Source organism: Ahaetulla prasina, chromosome 1, assembly GCF_028640845.1.
Source record: "Ahaetulla prasina isolate Xishuangbanna chromosome 1, ASM2864084v1, whole genome shotgun sequence".
NCBI classification, from domain to species: Eukaryota; Metazoa; Chordata; class Lepidosauria; order Squamata; family Colubridae; genus Ahaetulla; species Ahaetulla prasina.
The window spans coordinates 12,036,573-12,059,136 of NC_080539.1; the positions used below are offsets into that span (position 1 = coordinate 12,036,573).

The 22,564-nt window shown below is 43.7% G+C and overlaps 2 protein-coding genes across 3 annotated transcripts in view; one reads left to right on the forward strand and one right to left on the reverse strand.

The window, feature by feature from the left end:
• CUEDC1 (CUE domain containing 1) overlaps positions 1-22,564 on the forward strand; it is a 131,698-nt gene that overhangs the window by 96,047 nt on the left and 13,087 nt on the right. For both annotated transcript variants that reach the window (XM_058164207.1, XM_058164206.1), the window contains exons 4-8: positions 56-183; positions 818-944; positions 2,256-2,439; positions 6,916-6,999; positions 18,170-18,259. In XM_058164207.1, coding sequence (XP_058020190.1) covers positions 56-183; positions 818-944; positions 2,256-2,439; positions 6,916-6,999; positions 18,170-18,259 — 613 coding nt within the window. The remainder of the gene's footprint in view (positions 1-55; positions 184-817; positions 945-2,255; positions 2,440-6,915; positions 7,000-18,169; positions 18,260-22,564) is intronic.
• LOC131188724 (prohibitin-2-like) lies at positions 11,451-13,356 on the reverse strand. Its single transcript, XM_058164209.1, is given in 2 exon segments — positions 11,451-12,935; positions 12,937-13,356. Coding segments are annotated over 2 exon segments (831 nt in total). The 5' UTR covers positions 13,342-13,356; the 3' UTR covers positions 11,451-12,509.

Sequence of the window (22,564 nt, forward strand, 5' to 3'; positions counted from 1 at the left end):
CCAGGGGTTGGGTACCCCTCTAATAAATATGTACCTTTTTACTTACTTGGTTTAGATTCTGGAACGGACTTTGGAACCAGACAGTTCAGATGAGGAGCCTCCTCCAGTATATTCCCCTCCTTCCTACGATATGCATATATATGACCGAAAGTACATGGAGACTCCTCCAGTACCACCACCCAGGTATGTAGACATTAAGGTCCAGATTCACAGAGCTGGTGGTCCAGCAACCTCAAGATAAGAAATCCAGCGGTAAAATCATTGCCAGCAGTTGTTTTCCCAGCCTCTGTGGATAGGACTTTGATGAGGGAGATACCCACAACTGCTTGAATCAGGAGTATGTGGTTCTCCAGATGTTGATGAACAACAGGTTCAGCCAGCATGGACGAAGCAGAGGAAAGCTGGGCATCATAGTTCAGTTCCATCTGGTAGACGCGAAATTCTCCAGCTTGTCTCAGATCAGTTTTTAATACGGTTGGAATTTGCAGATGTGTATGGACTTCAGATCCCAGAATTCCATAGCCAACATAGCTTGCCTTCAGAAATTGTGGGTGTTCCACCACTGGAGGTTTTTAAGAAGAGACTAGACAGCGACTTATCTGAAATAGTATAGGTGCTCCTGCTTGAGCAGGGGGCTGGACTGGAACACCTCTAAGGTTTCGTCTCCTCTCGTCTCTTCTCGTCTCCTCCTCTCCCCTCCCCTCCCCTCTTATTTGCCATTGATGACAATTTTGGGAATTGAAGTCTACACATCTGGAAGTTGCCAAGCGAAGTAGAATTATATTATTGTAATTTGCTTTTTTTCCCCCCCAAGCAGAACTGATATCCAAAATTCCAGCGGTTCACAAGTACAAAGACGATACAGGGACTGGAACCCACCATTATTAGGGAATCTTCCGGATGACTTTCTCCGCATCTTACCACAGCAAATGGATACGGTGCAGGTGGGAAGTAGAAAATTTCCGCATTTAGAGTGGGTAACACATGGTCGGTGGGTAATACATTGGACTGTAATATCCAGTTGTAGCAGTGGTGAAATGTAAAATTTGTTACTACCAGTTCTGTGGGCGTGGCTTGGTAGGGGGGTGACTGGGTGGGCATGGCCACCTTTTTTTTTTAACTTTTAAAAGCATTTTTTCTACAACCTCTTCAGCTGAATGCTTGACGATCCCAGCTGAGTTGCCTGATCATTAGAGGTCTTTGTTTTCTTTTAAAAGCATTTTTTTTGCCTTTAAAAGAAAAAAAAGCCTCTGACGATCTTCAGAGGAGCCTTTTAAAAGCATTTTTTCTACAACCTCTTTGGCCAAAAAGGTTGTTTAAAAAATGCTTTTAAAAGGCTCTGACGATCAGGCAACTCAGCTGGGATCGCTCAGAAACTTTTAAAAGCATTTTTTAACAACATCTTTGGCTGAAGAGGTTGTAAAAAATGCTTTTAAAAGGATCTGACGATCCCAGCTGAGTTGCCTGATCGTTAGAGGTCTTTGTTTTCTTTTAAAAGCATTTTTTTGCCTTTAAAAGAAAAAAAAGCCTCTGATGATCTTCAGAGGAGCCTTTTAAAAGCATTTTTTCTACAACCTCTTTGGCTGAAGAGGTTGTTAAAAAATGCTTTTAAAAGGCTCTGATGATCAGGCAACTCAGCTGGGATCGCCAGAGGAGCTTTTTAAAAGCATTTTTTAACAACATCTTTGGCTGAAGAGGTTGTAAAAAATGCTTTTAAAAGGATCTGACGATCCCAGCTGAGTTGCCTGATCGTTAGAGGTCTTTGTTTTCTTTTAAAAGCATTTTTTTGCCTTTAAGAGAAAAAAAAAGCCTCTGATGATCTTCAGATGAGCCTTTTAAAAGCATTTTTTCTACAACCTCTTTGGCTGAAGAGGTTGTTAAAAAATGCTTTTAAAAGGCTCTGATGATCACGCAACTCAGCTGGGATTGCCAGAGGAGCTTTTAAAAGGCTCTAACGATTCCGGCTGAGCCGTGCGATTATCAGGGGCTTTTTTTTTTACTTTTAAAAGCATTTTTTCGGCCGAAGAAAAATGCTTTTAAAAAGTAAAAAAAACCCCACCTCTGTTGATCGCTCAGCTGGGCATGGGGAGGGCAGGGATTTTTGCTACCGGTTCCCCGAACCACCTGCCGCCATTGCTACCGGATCGGGCGATCCGGTCCAAACCAGGAGCATTTCACCCCTGAATTGTAGCCTGCTACAGTTCTGCAGCAGGTGTGATCCCACCCCTTTTTTTTTACCCTCAATCTCTTTCCAGAGCACCCAAAACTGTCATCAAAGCACACAGAATCCTGGGAACCAGGGGGCTCAGGGTTCATTGGATCAGGAGAAGAAATGGAAGCAGTATTTGGAAGACGAACGGATTGCCCTGTTCCTCCAGAATGAAGAATTTATGAAGGAGCTTCAGAGAAACAGAGATTTCCTCCTGGCCCTTGAAAGAGGTAAAAGGTTTTTCAGGAATCAAAGTATTAAAAATAATTATCCTTCCCTCTCCAACCAGCATGCGACAGTCTTAATTTTGCCAATGTGACCCTGACAAAGATGCCAGGACATGTTGACAGGTTGGTAGATTCCCAAAGATACGTTTTTTCCCCCCCACTGAGTTTTATGTACAGATTGGTAGTCCTTGAGTTACAACCATAATGGAACCTGCTCAGCCTGCCTATACGGTCATAAGCTGTGATGATTGTAAAGTGTCACAACGCCGACCCAATTTTAGAAACTATTTTTGTGGTGGGCATTAAGTAAGCACTGCGGTCGTTAAGGGAACCAATGGTTTGCCATTTTGCCAAATCCGAAAAGTAACTTTTCAAAACAACAACAACAACAATCCATCATAAACCCACATGAATATGGGATGCTACAAACCAGCGGTCACCAACTGGTGGTCCACGAGAAAATTTTGGTGGTCCCCAGAAAAATTATTTGCATTTTTTATATTGCACTAAATCAGGGGTCCTCAAACTATGGCTCCTGGACCGGATATGTGCAATGAATGTTTGTGTTGCTGCAGAGAGTGCAGAGAGACCCTTTGGGGTCTTTTTGTGTGGGTCAGGGGAGAAATCCCAACTTGGGGTCTGCTTCAACCTCCTCGTGTGGGGCTTTGGGTGAAGGCTGGAGGGAAGTGCCGCTGATGGCAAGGAGCCAGAGGGCCTTGTTCCAGTGGGACTGCATCATGGCCTGGAACTGGCTGATCGTCTCAGCCCGCTGAGCCTCCTGGTGCCTTGCACTCCCACAGGTCTTCCCTCTGCTTGGAAAGCCTATGTTCGTAGTCCTCAGTGAGGTGCTTCTGCTGAGCCTCCTCCTTGGTCAGATCCAATCTGAACTGAGCCAACTCTTTTGCCAACTCTTTCTCATGGTGGCTGCTTAGCTCCAACAACTGCTTCCTGTTGGGGCCCTAAGGAGCCCGGGCAGGCAGGGGAGGAGTGGGGAGGAGGGGAGGAGTGAGTAGAGGCTGGTGAGGTGCCCCTTGATGTGAGTGACATCAAGTTGGACATGCCCACTCAGTCACATGACCACTTAGCCACACCCACCCAGGCGGTCATTAAGCAGATCATATTAGTGGTCCTCGGGATTTAAAATTATTATTATTATTATTATTATTATTTAGATTTTTATACCGCCCTTCTCCCGAAGGACTCAGGGCGGTGTACAGCCAGATTAAAACAGTGCAATATACAAATTAAAACAACAGTTAAAATAACATATTATATAATTGGCCGAAAATTAAAACCGTCAAATTTGACCCCAAAAATAAAATACCCCAGTTAAAATTATTAAAATTCAAAAAATTTAAAAAGTTAAGCCAGTCCCGTTTGAATAAACAAGTATGTTTTCAATTCACGGCGAAAGGTCCGAAGGTCAGGTAGTTGTTGACGCAAATCAGGGGGAAGTTCGTTCCAGAGGGTAGGTGCTCCTACAGAGAAGGCCCTTCCCCTGGGGGCCGCCAGCCGACATTGCTTGGCGGACGGCACCCTGAGAAGACCCTCTCTGTGTGAGCGTACGGGTCGGTGGGAGGCATAAGGTAACAGCAGGCGGTCCCGTAAGTACCCGGGCCGTAAGCCATGGAGCGCTTTAAAGGTGGTAATCAATACCTTGAAGCGCACCCAAAAGACAACAGGTAGCCAGTGCAGACTGCGCAGGAGCGGTGTTACCCGGGAGCAACGTGTGGCTCCCTCAATCACCCGCGCAGCTGCATTCTGGACTAACTGAAGCCTCTGAGTGCACTTCAGGGGTAGCCCCATGTAGAGAGCATTGCAATAATCCAGACGAGAAGTGACAAGAGCATGAGTGACTGTGCATAAGGCATCCCGGTCAAGAAAGGGGCGCAACTGGCGAACCAGGCGAACCTGGTAAAAGGCTCTCCTGGAGACGGCCGCCAACTGATCTTCAAACGACAGCCGTCCATCCAGGAGAACGCCCAAGTTGCGCACCCTTTCTGTTGGGGCCAATGACTCGCCCCCAACAGTCAGCCGCGGTTGCAGCTGACTGTACCGGGGTGCCGGCATCCACAGCCACTCCGTCTTGGATGGATTGAGCCTGAGTCTGTTTCTCCCCATCCAGACCCGTACGGCTTCCAGGCACTGGGACAGCACTTCGACGGCTTCGTTGGGGTGGCCCGGGGTGGAAAAGTACAGCTGAGTATCATCAGCGTACAGCTGGTAACTCACCCCGAAGCCACTGATGACCTCGCCCAACAGCTTCATATAGATGCTGAACAGGAGAGGCGAGAGAATCGACCCCTGAGGCACCCCACAAGTAAGGCGCCTCGCGGTCGATCTCTGCCCTCCCGTCAACACCGTCTGCGACCGGTCAGAGAGATAGGAGGAGAACCACCAATAAACGGTGCCTCCCACTCCCAAACTCTCCAACCGGTGCAGCAGGATACCATGGTCGATGGTATCAAAAGCCGCTGAGAGATCTAACAGGACCAGAGCAGAGGAACAACCCCTATCCCTGGCCCTCCAGAGGTCATCCACCAACGCGACCAAAGCTGTCTCCGTACTATATCCGGACCGGAAGCCGGACTGGGTCTAGATAGACAGCTTCATCCAGGTACCGGGGAAGCTGCCATGCCACCACACTCTCTACAACCTTCACCATGAAGCGAAGGTTGGAGACTGGATGATAATTACCCAAAATAGCTGGGTCCAGGGAAGGCTTCTTGAGGAGGGGTCTCACCACTGCCTCTTTTAAGGCGGTGGGGAAAACCCCTTCCAACAATGAAGCATTTATAATTCCCTGGAGCCAGCCTTGTGTCACCTCCTGAGTGGCCAGCACCAGCCAGGAGGGACACGGGTCCAGTAAACATGTAGTGGCATGTAACCTTCCCAGTAACCTGTCCACGTCCTCGAGAGCCACAGAATCAAACTCATCCCAAACAACATCAACAAGACGCGTCTCCGTCATCTCACCCGGATCATCGCAATTTTGGTCCAGACTATCCCGAAGCTGAGCGATTTTATCGTATAGATAACCACTAAACTCCTCGGCACGTCCCTGCAAGGGGTCATCCCGCCCCCCCCTGATGTAGGAGCGAGCGGGTCACCCGAAACAGGGCAGCCGGGCGGTTATCTGCTGACGCAATGAGGGTGGAAACGTAAGAACATTTCGCATCCCTCAGTGCCACTAGGTAGGTCTTCGAAAAAGACCTAACTAGTGTCCGATCAGCCTCGGAACGGCTGGACCTCCAGGTACTCTCTAGGCGTCTTCTCCGGCGTTTCATCTCCCTCAGCTCCTCAGAGAACCAAGGAGCCAATTGAGATCTACGCCGGGTTAGAGGCCGGAAAGGCACGACACGGTCCAAAGCCCCAGCCGCGGCCTGTTCCCAGGCCGCAACTAGTTCTTCGGTCGTGCCATGGGCAAGATCCTCAGGGAATGGCCCAAGCTCCGTCAGGAACCTCTCAGGGTCCATCAGGCGCCTGGGACAGAACCAACGCATTGGTTCCGTCTCCCTGCAGTGGTGAGCGGCAGTCTGGAAGTCTAGGCGGAGGAGAAAATGATCTGACCATGACACAGGTACCGTCACTAAATCTCCTAATACTAGATCATTAAACCACTGTCCAGAGATATAAATCAAGTCCAGTGTGGACCCCCCTATGTGTGTAGGGCTATTAGTTACTTGAATCAGGTCCAATAATCCATTATGAATTATGTAGGCCCTGAGGTCCGAAAGGTTGGGGAGCCCTGCTACAAACAGTTGTAAATGTGGCCTGGTTACTGAGCACCCAAAGTACAGTCACACAATTGTGGGGGGTTGGGGGGCTGACCATTGGAACGTCAGATCTGGGTCATAAGTAGCACTCAGGTGGGTCCCTTTGAATGGTCACTAAGTGATAGGTCATAAGTCAAGAAGGAAGTGTGTTTTATGGATATTGTAGTTCTAGTGTTTTTCTACCGCAAGGGTGGAGGTTCATCTTCTGAGCTTGTGGGTTGGTTTCTAAACATTTCATTACCAGGCTGGGTACCATAACATCTTCAGCAGAGTTTAGGGTGTGTCTGTGTTCTTCTGCTTATAAAGGCTTGGTGTGGACAGTAGGTCTTGTGATGGGACAGGAGTGGGTGTGTCAACTGAGGGTTTTGTGATGGATCTTTGTGATGGGTCAGATGTGGGCGTGTCAAGTGAACATCTTCTAATGGGTGGTGATGGGGAGGTCATGTCAGGTGAAGGTCACTGGTAGGTGAAGTGAACTGGTTGAGTGGGGTTGCAATGGGTTGGTTGCAGGTCGATGCCGTCGCTGGTTGGCTGTGTGGTTGATTTGACTTCTGAGGGGTTCGTAGGCTGTTGTGTTCTACTTTTTCTAAGAATAGTTAAATTCTTGATCACGTTTTACTGTCAACTGCAGGAGTCTCCTTTATCCGGAAAGTTCACTTGGCAATTCCCTTTCAAACGTTTGCTTTTTTGTGCTGTCCTCTAGATCGGTTAAAGTATGAATCAAAGAAATCCAGAATGAACAGCGCTGCCCTCAGTTCAGACCCCGCGTTGTCCTCAATATTATCAGGTAAGCGTGTTAGGCTGTATCGCATCTCTGTTGCCAAGGGGACCGTTAGTTTTGTGGCTGATGTTTGTCCATCGTGTTCGAAGAGGACCTTGACATCTTAACGGGTTGTGAGCTGTCCACGGTATGTGCGCAGGTGGCTGGTAAGGCCTCTACGGGCACGAAATGTTCTGCCACATGTCGGGCAGACACGTGTGGGCACCATAGTTGCAGCATTTGCAGCTCTGGCTTTGCGGAGTGCTCGCTTCTCTTGTGTCGCTGTGGTTCTTCTGTCTTCAAATGCCTGGCAGCGTTGGTGGATCGACATGCGCCACGCCCATCGATCTGGTGCCAGGGTTTCCCAGGAGGTGGTGTCGATATCCAGGGATTTGAAGGAGGCTTTCAACGTGTCTATGTATCGCTTCCTTTGTCCCCTGTGCGATCGCTTTCTTTGAGTCAGTTCACCATAGAGGAGTTGTTTAGGGATGCGGTGGTCTGGCATCTTTGCCACATGGCTTTCCCAGCGTGTCTAGCCTTTCATCAGCAGGGTTTGAACTGATGGCAGGCCTGCTCTGGAGAGGACTTCTGTGTCCGATACCTTGTCCTGCCACCAGATGCTCAGAAGTCTGCGGAGTTTTAGTTATTTTTTTTTTCATAGGGATGCGGTGGCTCAGCGGCTAAGATGCTGAGCTTGTCGATCGAAAGGTCGGCAGTTCAGCGGTTCGAATCCCTAGCGCCGCGTAATGGGGTGAGCTCCCGTGACTTGTCTCAGCTTCTGCCAACCTAGCAGTTCGAAAGCATGTAAAAAATGCAAGTAGAAAAATTGGGACCATCTTTGGTGGGAAGGTAACAGTGTTCCGTGCGCCTTCGGCATTGAGTCATGCCGGCCACATGACCATGGAGACGTCTTCGGACAGCACTGGCTCTTTGGCTTTGAAATGGAGATGAGCACCGCCCCCTAGAGTCAGGAATGACTAGCACTTATTTACCTTTACCTTTTTATTGTACGAAATCAGGGCTGTCAAACTCGAGGCCTGCGGGCCGGATGTGTCATGTGCTGGCCACGCCCATGCCCAGTTTAGCGAAGGGGGAAAAAGTCATGACACATCATGTGACGCTGCCGTGACAACGTGAGTTTGACACCCCTATACTAAATTGTTTTGCAGGATGTTGGTTGGTTGGAATGTCCCTATGACATCAGGGCAGGGGCAGGACTTCAATTGCCACTAGGAATGATCAGTCAGAATAGTGCTGGAAGGGATCTTGGAGGTCTTCTATCCAACCCCCTGCTCAAGCAGGAGACCTTGAGGGATCATTTCAGACAAATGACTGTCCAGTCTCTTCTTAAAAACCTCCAGTGATGAAGCACCTACAACTTCTGGAAGCAAGCTGTTCTATTGGTTAATGGTCCTCACTGTTAGGAAGTTTCTCCTCAATTCCAGGTTGTTTCTCTCCTTGATTAGTTTCCATCCATTGTTCTTATCCTGCCCTCTGGTGCTTTGCAAAATAAGTTGACCCTCCTCTTCTTTGTGGCAGCCTCTCAAATACTGGAAGACTGCTATCATGTCCCCACTAGTCCTTCTTTTCTCTAGAGTCTAGACTAACCACACCCAAATCCTGCAACGGTTCTTCGTATACCTGTAGAATTATCCACCCAGAATTGTGGGAGTTGAAGTTCATGAGTCTTAAAGTTGCCAAGCTTGAAAACACTAAACAGAAGAACTCACATCAGAAACATAACATTACATCATATATGATTTTACAGCTTGCTGTATCGGCATAGATATATATTCTCTGTTCTTATTCAATCGTTCATCTACGTGCTTATATTTACATTGGTGTCTATTTACAGAACCGTCATTATCCGGTTAACACTATTCAGTAATTTACACTTCCTAGTTTTAACCTAATTAGATTAACTTTCCAATTTATTATTTTGATTTCTTTTTTCTAACCAATCATATAGTTTGTTCCACATTTTATAGTATTCTGACTCTTCCCTTTCCTTAATTTCCAGCATCATTTTATCCATTTCTGCACATTGTAGAATTTTTCGGATTATTATTTCCTCTCCTGGTACATTGTTTTGTTTCCATCCATATGCGACAACAATCCTTGCTGCCATAAATATATGAAGTATTAGATATTGTAAAGATTTGTCTATTTTGGGGTTAACTATTCCTAATAGACTTCTGGTTTAAATTCCATTTTTAATTGGGTAATTTCCTCCAACCATTTTTTTATTTTTTGCCAAAAAATTTTTTATCTTGGGGCACATACACCACATGTGGTAGTATGTGCCTAGCTTGTAACCACATCTCCAACAATTCGGTGGTAAATTTGGGAACATTTTGGCCAATCTCGTTGGTGCCAAGTACCATCTATGGAACATTTTATACAAATGTTATTTATAGGCTACTGCCATTGTTAATTTATAGCATATAAATATATATATTTATTAATATAAATATATTAAGCGGCATATAAGTCTAAGTGCTATTGCTAATCATCCCTTAACATTTATCGCTGAAAAATTATCTATAGCCAGTTGTCACTTCATCTCATAAGAAGTATGATCAAGAAGTTGATCACAAGATAAATGCTTTGGTTGTTCTTGTATCAAGGCAACGATTTAACCAAGTCCCTGTTAATATAAAAATACCCTGTCATTTCCTGTTCCATCTGCTTCATAAAAATCTTTCTTGCAGCAAAGATTGTTTTTTCAAGGAGCCCTTCAAAATATATTTGATGGTTTTTTTCCCCGAAATGGAAAATATTTCATAAGACCATGATCTGAAACTGTAATACGTTTTTTACAATGTATTGGTTTTGATTTCAAATGTCAAGAATGAACTATCAGGAAATTACCTAACCAAAAGCAATTGCCATGTACAGATAAAAGGAAAATATTGCTATGTAGAAGGGATTACTAATATACTCAAAAATCCACTAAATTAAAATCATATTTGGAATTTTGCAAGGTATTATAAATCACAGGGCTTTCCCACAGTATGGGCTTAAGCTGTTCCACTCCAGTGCGTTAATCAAGTGGAAATGAAACCATCTTAATATATTTCTTTCTGGATTTCATCTCCCTCTGTTTTGGCAGTCTAGTTGTCACTTCCTCTCACAAGAAGTGTTGTCACAATCCGATTTTCTTTACCCAACAAGTGGTTGCTAAGTGAGCTGTGCCCAATTTTTGACCTTTTTTGGTCATAGTTGAATAGAATAGAATAGAATTTTATTGGCCAAGTGTGATTGGACACACAAGGAATTTGTCTTGGTGCATATGCTCTCAGTGTACATAAAAGAAAAGATACGTTCATCAAGGTACAACATTTACAACACAACTGATGGTCAATATATCAATATAAATCATAAGGATTGCCAGCAACAAGTTATAGTCATACAGTCATAAGTGGAAAGAGATTGGTGATGGGAACTATGAAACGATTAATAGTAGTGCAGATTCAGTAAATCGTAAATAGTTGCTACGTGAATCACCACAGTTCTTAAGTGAATCACGCGGTCTCTAAGCAAATCTGGCTTTCCCCATTGACTTTGCCTGACTTGGAACGCTGCGACCGCAGATAGTCCTCGACTTACAACAGTTCACTTAGTGACTATTCGAAGTTACAGTGGCACTGGGAGAAGTGACTTATGACCGTTTTTCACACTTACGGCCAGAACTGAGCCCAAAATTTATGTTGTTTAGTGAGACATTTGCTAAGGGAGTTTTGCTCTATTTTATGACCTTTCTTGCCACCGTTGTTAAGTGAATCACTGCGGTTGATAAGTTAATAACAAGGTTGTTAAGTGAATCTGGCTTCCCCGTTGATTGTGCTTGCCAAAAGGTCGCAAAAAGGTGATCGCACGATCTTGGGACACAGGAACGGTCGTAAGTATGAACCAGCTGGCAAGCCCCTGAATGTTGATCACGTGATCACGGGGACGCTGCAAAGGTTATAAGTGTGGAAAAAATGTTCATAAGTCACTTTTTTTAGTGCGGTGGTAATTTTTTTTTAAAAAATTAATTAATTAATTAATTTATTTATTTATTTAGATTTTTATACTGCCCTTCTCCCGAAGGATTCAGGGCGGTGTACAGCCAAAGTATAAAAACAACACAATGTACAATTAAAACAAAACCTTAAAACAAACATAATCCATAAATGGCCGAAATTAAAACAATCAAATTTAAAAACCCTTAAAATTTATAAATAATAACCCCGATTAAAATTGTTTAGAATTAAAAGTTTAGAATTAAAAATTTAAGCCAGTCCCGCTTGAATAAACAAATGCGTTTTCAGCTCACGGCGAGAGGTCCGAAGGTCGGGTAATTGGCGCAAACCGGGGGGAAGTTTGTTCCAGAGGGTAGGTGCTCCGACAGAGAAGGCCCTTCCCCTGGGGGCCGCCAGCCGACATTGCTTGGCGGATGGCACCCTGAGAAGACCCTCTCTGTGTGAGCGTACAGGTTTTTGAGTTTTGGACCTGATTTTATTTAATAAAGATGTGAATCACAAGGCAACCAACGTTACATAGATAAAGTATAACAGGAAGTGCAAAAGTCCTGTGACCCATCTATTCCTGAGATGAGATGTTCAATAGGGAATAGAGAATGGAAAAGTAAGTCAGAAATGAAAAATGGAAGAGCCAGGGATTTTATATATAAGGCATGACACAGAGCCATCAGAAACTTAACAGCAACAATTTGATCTACTTAAAAAAATCAGTCCCAATAGAGAAAATTGCATAACGCAACCCTCTTTGTTTCTCCCAGTAAACATCTGATCCATCAGGATGGGATTAAGTATCTAAGGGAACTCCATTCAATAAAACCAATTCCTACTGTTAATATTCTCAGAAAAATGGAGCCACACTAGCTAGAAAAGGTCCTTTAGGGAGGGATGAATTGGGAAGTTGACAAGGATGAAGATCACAACTGAAAAGAAATCCCAAGAGAATATTTATGGGCCTCAAAGGTACAGTATCCAAAAGCCCAGAATTCTCATTCTGTCAGTCATCTTATAATAATAATAATATCAGAGTTGGAAGGGACCTTGGAGATCTTCTAGTCCAACCCCCTGTCCAGGCAGGAAACCCTACACCATTTCAGACAAATGGCTATCCAACATTTTCTTAAAAATTTCCAGTGTTGGAGCATTTACAACTTCTGCAGGCAAGTTGTTCCACTGATTAATTGTTCTAATTGTCAGGAAATTTCTCCTTAGTTCTAGATTGCTTCTGTCCTTGATTAGTTTCCACCCATTGCTTCTTGTTCTTCCCTCAGGTGCATTGGAGAATAGCTTGACTCCCTCTTCTTTGTGGCAGCCCCTGAGATATTGGAACACTGCTATCATGTCTCCCCTAGTCCTTCTTTTCATTAAACTTGACATACCGAGTTCCTGCAACCGTTCTTCATATGTTTTAGCCTCCAGTCCCCTAATCATCTTTGTTGCTCTTCTCTGCACTCTTTCCAGAGTCTCAACATCCTTTTTGAACCATCTGCATGGTTCAAGGAGGCAATCACTGTTTCATTTCTTTGTCTGTTTCATGAGAAGACTGTCGCTTCTTCTTGTAAAACCTTCATCCTGTAGATTAAGCACTAAATTGTCAGCTGTAAGATACACACGGTTTTGAGATGCTGCAATCGTTTTGGAGATATTCTGGGCAGCACGGATCTTGCGCAGCTTGATGTAACCTGGGTTCTTGCTGAGGGCTTCTCCAATCATTTTAGCAGCTGTGGCTTCACCTTCAGCCTGAACAGTCTTCTGCCTTTGTTCTTGCTTTGCTTTTTCCACAAGGAATTGTGCCCGCTGAGCCTCCTGCTGGGCCACTTGCTTGGCTTCAACTGCTGCCGTGTATTCTCGGCTAAAACTCAGCTCTGTGATAGCTACATCATCCAATATAAGGCTAAAATCCTTTGCTCGCTCCGTCAGTTCCCGTCGGATAAGCAAAGACAACCTGAGCTCGTTGGGTAATGAGCTGTGACGCATTAAACTTTGCTACCACACTTTTGAGTACTTCATTGACCATGGAAGGAAGAACCCGTTCTTCATAGTCTTGTCCAAGTCGCTGATATAAGCTGGGCAATTCTGTAGCATTGGGTCTTGATAGAACACGCAAGGAGATCTGCACCATCTGCAGATCTTTGGATCCTGTTGGTGAGGAAATTTTGCGAGGCCGGGCTCGAATATCATAAATTATTGGACACTGGAACCAAGGAATTCTGAAATGAAGTCCCTCTGAAAGAACAGTATCCTCCTGAACTCCACCAATGCGGTTGAAGAATATTGCTCTTTGACCCTCTTCCACTGTAAAGACAGACTCCTGGATTCCATAGGCTGCAGCTCCAGCACCCAACATGTTGTGCCTCGTCCTCCTCAGCCGTCTCCTCCCGGGCCTGTTATCAGACTCTGAGTCTGATAATGTAGATGAATGGCCTGTCATGCCTCCAGTCCCCGGCCCTGGCCCCATGCCCGGAGAGAAGTCAAGGAGTGAAAACAGAAATCCAATACAGCTCACTCATACTGTGTGTGTTCCTTCGAAAGCAGCCGTCAGAGCAGGAAGTCAGCCAAGTGGTGCAATTACCCGGACCTGCTCCCTCTGACCCCTCCCTTTCCCAGATGCTGACAGTAGAGACAGCTGAAGACAATTGAGAGTGGGAGGATCCTCGCTTCCGGAGATCTGAGAGGCAACGCCAGCAGAAGGAAGGGTGGGGCAGGCCTGGATAAATGCTGAGTCATGGAGCCACACCCCACAGCCTATATAAAGGACCTGCTTTTGGCATTCCAACCTTGAGTCAAGCAAAGTCTCATCTAGTTTGCTGAAGTCACAACTTGGACTCCTGCCTGCCCTGAGAAACTTGGAAGGAATTTGGCAAAGCTGCAGAGGCTTCGTTGCCACGCTTGATACGGACTTCCTAGACCCGGTCATTGGAGGAGGAGTGGGACACGACACAACAGCAACTTTAAAGCTGTGCTCATCCCACGTGGGCCAGTAGGCAGGCAGCCAGCAAAGTCCTTCAGACTCTGAGCCATGGCAACCCTCGTTCGCCAGTCACGCTGCTGCGCCGGAGAGCAGTGCGGTGGTAATTTTGAACGGTCACTAAATGAACTGTTGTAAGTTGAGGACTACCTGTGTTTGTTAAGTGGTTTTGCCCCATTTTTTGACCTTTCTTGCTTCAATTGTTAAGTGAATCACTGCTGATAGGTTAGTCACCCACTTGTTAAGTTAGTAACCCGGTTAAGTGAATCTGGTTTCCCCATTGACGTTGCTTGTCAGAAGGTCACAAAAGGTGATCATGTGATTCTGGGACCCTGCAACTGTTATAAATATGAGTCGGTTGCCAAGGGTCTGAATTCTGATCATGTGACCACGAAGATGCTGTAATAGTCAGACGTGTGAAAAAAAATAAGACCTTGGAGTTTTCATATCAAATGATCTAAGTGCCAAAGCCCACTGCAACTACATAGCAAAAAAGGCTCTAAGAATTGTAAACCTAATTTTGCATAGCTTCTTTTCCAAAAACTCTACACTACTAACCAGAGCATACAAAACATTTGCTAGACCTATTCTTGAATACAGCTCACCTGTCTGGAACCCATACCACATCTCTGACATTAATATAATTGAATGCGTCCAGAAATATTTTACAAGAAGAGTTCTCCACTCCTCTGAAAACAACAAAATACCTTATACCACCAGACTTGAAATCCTGGGATTAGAAAATTTAGAACTCCGCCGACTCCGACAAGACCTGTGTTTAACACATAGAATCATCTATTGCAATGTCCTTCCCGTTAAAGACTTCTTCAGCTTCAATCGCAATAATACAAGAGCAAACAATAGATTTAAACTTAATATTAACCGCTTCAATCTTGATTGAGAAAATATGACTTTTTTAACAGAGTGGTTAACGCTTGGAACACACTACCTGACTCTGTGGTTTCTTCTTAAAATCCCAAAAGCTTTAACCAAAAACTGTCTACTATTGACTTCACCCCATTCGTAAGAGGACTATAAGGGGCATGCATAAGAGCACAAAAGTGCCTACCGTTCCTGTCCTATTGTTTCCTTTCATTATATCAGATTAATATAATTATTGCATACTTTTGCTCATATATATGCTTATATGATGTGTTGTTGTTTTATGTTGATGCTTGTGTATACTGTTGTGACAAAATAAAAAAAATAATAATAAAAAAAGTCCCCTTTTCCAGTGTTGTCATAACTTTGAACGGTCACTAAATCAACTGCTGTAAGTCAAGAGCTACCAGTAAGTGTAATAAAAATAATATGCAATCCTCTTCTTTCAACAGGAGCTTAAATAGGTAAGACGTTTTAGCTCCCACAAGACAGAAAATAATTTCAAAACCTGATAAAATATTGAAGGGTCCGCTCAAGGAATATTTTTTTACAGCGTTGAATAGCTCTCTTAAGTTGCTGAAGTACCTTAATAGAATAGAATAGAATAGAATAGAATAGAATAGAATAGAATAGAATAGAATAGAATAGAATAGAATAGAATAGAATAGAATTTTTATTGGCCAAGTGTGATTGGACACACAAGAAATTTGTCTTGGTGCATATGCTCTCAGTGTACATAAAAGAAAAGATACGTTCATCAAGGTACAACATTTACAACACAATTGATGGTCAATATATAAATATAAATCATAAGGATTGCCAGCAACAAGTTATAGTCATACAGTCATAAGTGGAAAGAGATTGGTGATGGGAACTATGAGACGATTAATAGTAGTGCAGATTCAGTAAATAGTTTGACAGTGTTGATGGAATTATTTGTTTAGCAGAGTGATGGCCTTCGGGAAAAAACTGTTCTTGTGTTTAGTTGTTCTGGTATGCAGTGCTCTATAGCGTCGTTTTGAGGGTAGGAGTTGAAACAGTTTATGTCCAGGATGCGAGGGGTCTGTAAATATTTTCACGGCCCTCTTCTTGATTCGTGCAGTATACAGGTCCTCAATGGAAGGCAGGTTGGTAGCAATTATTTTTTCTGCAGTTCTAATTATCCTCTGAAGTCTGTGTTTTTTTTGTTCGGTTGTAGAACCGAACCAGACAGTTATAGAGGTGCAAATGACAGACTCAATAATTCCTCTGTAGAACTGAATCAGCAGCTCCTTGGGCAGTTTGAGCTTACTGAGTTGGCACAGAAAGAACATTCTTTGTTGTCCTTTTTTAATGATGTTTTTGATGTTAGCTGTCCATTTTAGATCTTGCGATATGATAGAACCTAGAAATTTGAAGGTTTCTACTGTTGATACTGTGTTGTCTAGTATTGTAAGAGACAACACAGTATCAACAGTAGAAACCTTCAAATTTCTAGGTTAATGCCATCTGGGAAGCGTTATCAGTATTTTTTAATTTTCACATTCAGTTATTCAGATGGATTAGGAGTTTCTGAAAAATTTTATTCCTCATGGCACATTTCAAGGAAGTTCAAGACTGAGGCTTTCTGAAAGAAGAATTTTATTTTTTTTCCTGCACCCAACAGAAGGTAAATAGAATAGAATAGAATAGAATAGAATAGAATAGAATAGAATAGAATAGAATTGAATTTTTTATTGGCCAAGTATGACTGGACACACAAGGAATTTGTCTTGGTGCATATGTTCTCAGTGTACATAAAAGAAAAGATACCTTCAAGGTACAATACTTAATGATAGTCATAGGGTACAAATAAGCAATCAGGAAAATAAATCAATATAAATCGTAAGGATACAAGCAACAAGGTTACAGTCATGCAATCATAAGTAGGAGGAGATGGGTGATGGGAACGATGAGAAGATTAATAGTAGTGCAGATTTAGTAAATAGTTTGACAGTGTTGAGGGAATTATTTGTTTAGCAGAGTGATGGTGTTTGGGAAAAAACTGTTCTTATGTCTAGTTGTTCTGGTGTGCAGTGCTCTATAGTGTCGTTTTGAGGGTAGGAGTTGAAACAGTTTAGATCCAGGATGTGAGGGGTCTGTAAATATTTTCACAGTCCTCTTTTTGACTCGTGCAGTATACAGGTCCTCAATGGAAGGCAGGTTGGTAGCCATTGATTTTTGTGCAGTTCTAATTATCCTCTGAAGTCTGTGTCTGTCTTGTTGGGTTGCAGAACCAAACCAGACAGTTATAGAGGTGCAGATGACAGACTCAATAATTCCTCTGTAGAACTGGATCAGCAGCTCCTTGGGCAATTTGAGCTTTCTGAGTTGGCACAGAAAGAACATTCTTTGTTGTGCTTCTTTGATAACGTTTTTGATGTTAGCTGTCCATTTTAGATCTTGCGATATGGCAGAACCTAGAAATTTGAAGATCTCTACTGTTGATACTGTGTTGTCTAGTATTGTGAGAGATGGAAGTATGGAAGAGTAACAAGACGAGAATGCAGGCAATAAATTAACGATTTTAATGGAACTGCCCCATCTGCAGTTTAGCCTTTGCACTGGGACCTCAGGAAGTTATTTGCTTAGGTAATAGCTGTCTGTTAAACAAAAAGAAATAAAGATATGAAAGGTCATTTTGTTTATTAATCGCATGGCAGAAATTGAAATAGAAGAGATCAAAGAGTAAGAATGTCCTTTTTTTCCAGGAACTGCTGCAAAACTCATTGAATTCATCTGAACCACAAATATGCAAATAGCAGGATTTCCTGGGGAATTCTGGGAGTTGAAGTTCACACATCTTAAAGTTGCTGAAGTTTAGAGACACTGCTTTATAACAGTGTTCATAGAAGGCTAGGAATCTAGAAGGCAACCATGCCTTCTTGATTCCTAGCCAGAATAGCCAAGGGTTGGGAAGGATGGGACTTTTAATCGGGGTGAAATCTAGCAGGTTCTGACAGGTTCTGGAGAACCGGTAGTGGAAATTTTGAGTAGTTTGGAGAACCGGAAAATATCACCTCTGGCTGGCCCCCAAGTGAGGTGGGAATGGAGATTTTGCAGTATCCTTCCCCTGGAGTGGGGTGGGAATGGAGATTTTGCAGTATCCTTCCCCTACCACGCCCACCAAGCCACACCACGTCCACCAAGCCACGACCACAGAACTGGTAGTAAAAAAAAAATTGGATTTCACCACTGCTTTTAATCCAAGTTGTCCAGTGGGATAGAAAGAGTGCTCAAAGTCTTCCTCTTGGCTTCGGCTGCTTCCTATTTATTGATCCTAAATATGCTTTGTCTTGCCTTGCAGATGAGGTCACTCGCTCCTTAACCGGTGTGCCCAGCGGGGCTATCTCCGACGATGCCTTATTCAGGGACAAGTTAAAACACATGGGAAAATGTGAGTTATATTATAGCACATTGCTGGGCAGAAGCCAACACTGTGATGCGTATTTCCTGCCATTGTCTCTCCATAGCAGGGGACTCCAAATTTGGCCATCTTACGGATTGTGTCCCAAAGGTGCTTTTTAAAAAGGCAACTGGACTTTCTTCTTCTTTTTTTCCCTTGAAAACATTTCGTTTCTCATTCAAGATGTTTCTTCAGTTCTTATCTTTCTTAGATAAGAAGCGAAACATTTGTTTGTTTCGAACAAACAACCATGACCTGGATGATTGAGAATCTGCATAAGGCCACACTTGGGATACTGCATCCAGTTTTGGTTGCCATGATGTAAAAAAGATGTTGAGACTCTAGAAAGAGTGCAGAGAAGACAACAAAGATGATGAGGGGAGGCTAAAACTGGAGGCTAAAACATATGAAGAACTGGCTATAGATATACCCAGTTGCAGGAACTGGGTATATCTAGTTTAATGAAACAAAGGACTAGGGGAGACATGATAGCAGTGTTCCAATATCTTGGGGGCTGCCCCAAAGAAGAGGGAGTCAAGCTATTCTCCAAAGCACCTGAGGGCAGGACAAAAAACAATGGGTGGAAACTCACCAAGGAGAGAAGCAACTTAAAACTAAGGAGAAATTTCCTGACAGTCAGAACAATTAATCAGTGGAACAACTTGCCTCCGGAAGTTGTGAATGCTCCAACACTGGAAGTTTTTAAAAAGAGATTGTATAACCATTTGTCTGAAGTAGTGTAAGGTATCCTGCCTGAGCAGAGGGTTGGACTAGAAGACCTCCAAGGTCCCTTCCAAATCTGTTATTCTATTCTATTAAATATTCATACTATTCTAAGTCTACTATTCATAGTAGACAAGATGTCCCATAGAAGTGCTGGCTTGGGAATTCTAGGAATTGAAGTCCACAAATCTTAAAGTTGCCAAGTTTGGAGGCCCCTGCTCTATAGGATTGGATGCCAGCTTCCTTGCACCCCCCAACATGGCATCAAGCCAACTGGAATGCCAAAGAAATTAAGTCCCAACAGACAGAGTAGCATGGTAGTGAAGGTTTAGGGTTTGGAGGGAAGGAAAGCGTAGTTTTTCTCCTAGTCCTACCCCACACAGTGAAAGTTCCCAGCATGGAGGGTGAGCTTTGGACCGGCTGTTTCTCTCAGCCCAAGAGATTATGATGTGGGGAACATTTTGGACCAGGAATGGGAGAGTTTCTAACCTTCTTTCAATCATGGAAGATCCTGTTGTGACCCAGGCCCAAGTAGGTAGTAGGAAACTCAGTCAGCGTAAAAACAAACAAATCTTATTCGAACAGTTGAGAATTACTTCATTCTCAGTGTAGTTCAACTAAATGAAAGCAAATTCCTCCCAACACAAATTCCTCAGTCCTATCACCAACCTTGGTCCAATTAGGCAAACTGCCAAAGGCCTTTCATGGCAAAAGTTCAGAAGACACCGATACAAAATAAATGCAAGAAGACGAAGCTATCAACGTTGTTTTCCGACAAAGAGCCCAAACGCTGTTGCTGGTCTTTTAAGCCTTATGGGAGGGGCCAATCATTTCTTGGCCCTATTCCCGAGTCATCCTCTTTGCTTGAACTGCTCTTGCCTTCTGGCAGCTCTTCTCATGTGTGCATTAGGAACAGGCTCCTCCTGTTTCTCTGCCTCACTACTGTCAGCCTCTGGAGGCTCTGGAGTCCGCATCTCATTCCCCGATGGCCCTGGCCCCTCCTCTGCCTCCAACGCAGAGTCCTCATCCGGGACTTCCCCAGCTTCCAGGACTGGCCCACGCTCTTCCTCAGCCTCATCGCTATCTGACTCAGTTGCCAGCTCCACAGGCTGCTGGTGGACCACAACAGATCCCTGCAAGATTTTTGGTCAGTCATGTTCTCTCCCTGTACAAACCACTATAGGTAGCTACTTACAAAACACTATGTACAAAACACTACTTAGCGACCACAATTGGAACGGGTCACCGTGTTAAGACATCACATGACTGCCACTGAAGATTTTGCTTCTGTCTTCTCTATTAACTTTGCTTATTGCTATCCAGTTGTGAAGCATGTGGTAATCACATGACTGATGGCCGTAAATGTGAGGACTGGTTGCAAAGCTTTTTTTCTTTTTTTACATCATCATAGCTTTGAGTGATCAGTGAACGAGGCAGTGAGGACTACCTAATGGGATAATAGAATAACAGAGTTGGAAGGGGCTTTGGAGGTCTTCTAGTCCAACCCACCCCCTGCTCAAGCAGGAAACCCTATACCAGGGGTCTGCAACCTTAAACACTCAAAGAGCCATTTGGACCCGTTTCCCACAGAAAAGAAAACACCGGGAGCCACAAAACCCTTCCCGTGCCTGACTATTTCTGGAGCGGCCACAAAACTAGCATATGTAGTTGAATTAGACGTTCTGTTTTCTTCTGAAACTTTTCTTTTCTTGGATTTATCCATGGTTGGCCTACCGGTGGTTGAAAAGCTCAATAAAACATGTGCCAGAAGGTGTCAGACATTGGCGGTTGTGATGCATATTTTGAGTCACAGGGAAACACAGAAAAGGGGTCGAAGAGCCACATGCGGCTCCAGAGCCACAGGTTGCTGACCTTTGCCCTATACTATTTCAGAGAAATGGTTGTCCAATCTCTTCTTAAAAACCTCCAGTATCTGGAGTTGAGGAAGGCTGAAGTTTAGATGCCATTACAGATGTAGTACCTCACGTCACTGCATGCTTTCAGAATTCAGTGTGATGCATTTATGCTGTTTATTTGTTCATTTTATTCATTTTTGTTTACTCATTTTGCAAAGAAGTCAAGTTGGTGAATATATCCAACACATCTTCCACCTCCTATTCCCCCCCCGCCCCCAGCAACAACAACAACCCTGTGAGATGGGTTGGGCTGAGAGAGAGTGACTGGCCCAAAGTCACCCAGCCGACTTTCATAGCTAAGGTGGGACTAGAACTCACCGTCTCCTTGTGATTGGCCCAAAGTCATCCAGCCAACTTTCATAGCTAAGGCGGGACTAGAACTCAGGGTCTTCTGCTTTCTAGCCTAATGCCTTAACCACTAGACCAAACTGGCAGCAGGCCAAGTTATTTATTTAGCATATGTTATATCATACATGGACTAGCAATATATTTCTAACTAGTATCAGGGATCAAATGCGCCAAAGCAGGGAGCAGCAATAAGACAATAGAAGATACAATGATCTTCTGTGCATTTCCCAAACACCTTGTTATCATCAGTTCAGGGCATCCGTGGGTAGGTTTGTGTGCATGAGTGTCAAAATTGGGAAGATGAGGGATGGAATGTCACACAGTCATTCAAAAGGGGCAAGGTTTGCATTACATCTGCTGCCTCCCTGATTTTGACACACAGGTGGATGTTGCTGCATCAGACTTATCCCTAGTGAATTCTGGAGTAAGAATTAACTGCCGGTCCCTTCTCCTTTAGGAAAGGAGGACACAATCTTGTCATTTAATCTGGTCCTATGGGTAGGGTGACCTCTGCCTTTTTCAGAGACCCCTCTCTATTTTTTCTTCAGTTAAGACTAAATGTACTACAGCTGTAAAATTCGGGATCTTGAAGAAGCTATAGTTTTTATAGAATATAGAATAACAGAGTTGGAAGGGACCTTGGAAGGGACCTAATTAGGGTCCAGCTCCCTAATTAGGCAGGAAATCCTATACCACTTCACACAAATGGTTATCCAACATCTTCTTAAAAACTTCCAGTGTTGGAGCATTCACAATTTTTGCAGGGAAGTTGTTTCACTGATTAATTGTTCTAACTGTCAGGAAATTTCTCCTTAGTTTTAGGTTGCTTCTCTCCTTGATTAGTTTCCACCCATTGCTTCTTGTCCTGCCCTCGGGTGCTTTGGAGAATAGCTTGACTCCCTCTTCTTTGTGGCAGCCCCTGAGATATTGAAGACTGCTGTCATGTCTCTCCTAGTCCTTCTTTTCATTAAACTAGACATACCCAATTCCAGCAATCATTCTTCATATATTTTAACCTCCAGTCCCCTAATCTTCTTTGTTGCTCTTCTCTGCACTCTTTCTAGAGTCTCAGCATCTTTTTTACATCGTGGCGACCAAAACTGAATGCAATATTCCAAGTGTGGCCTTACCAAGGCATTATAAAGTGGTATTAACACTTCACGTGATCTTGATTCTATCCCTCTGTTTATGCAGCCCAGAACTGTGTTGGCTTTTCTGGCAGCTGCTCATATTTAAATAGCTGTCCACTAGAACTCCAAAGATCCCTCCCACAGTATGAAAATCTTAATCAAGTTACTAGTCCTTAAGC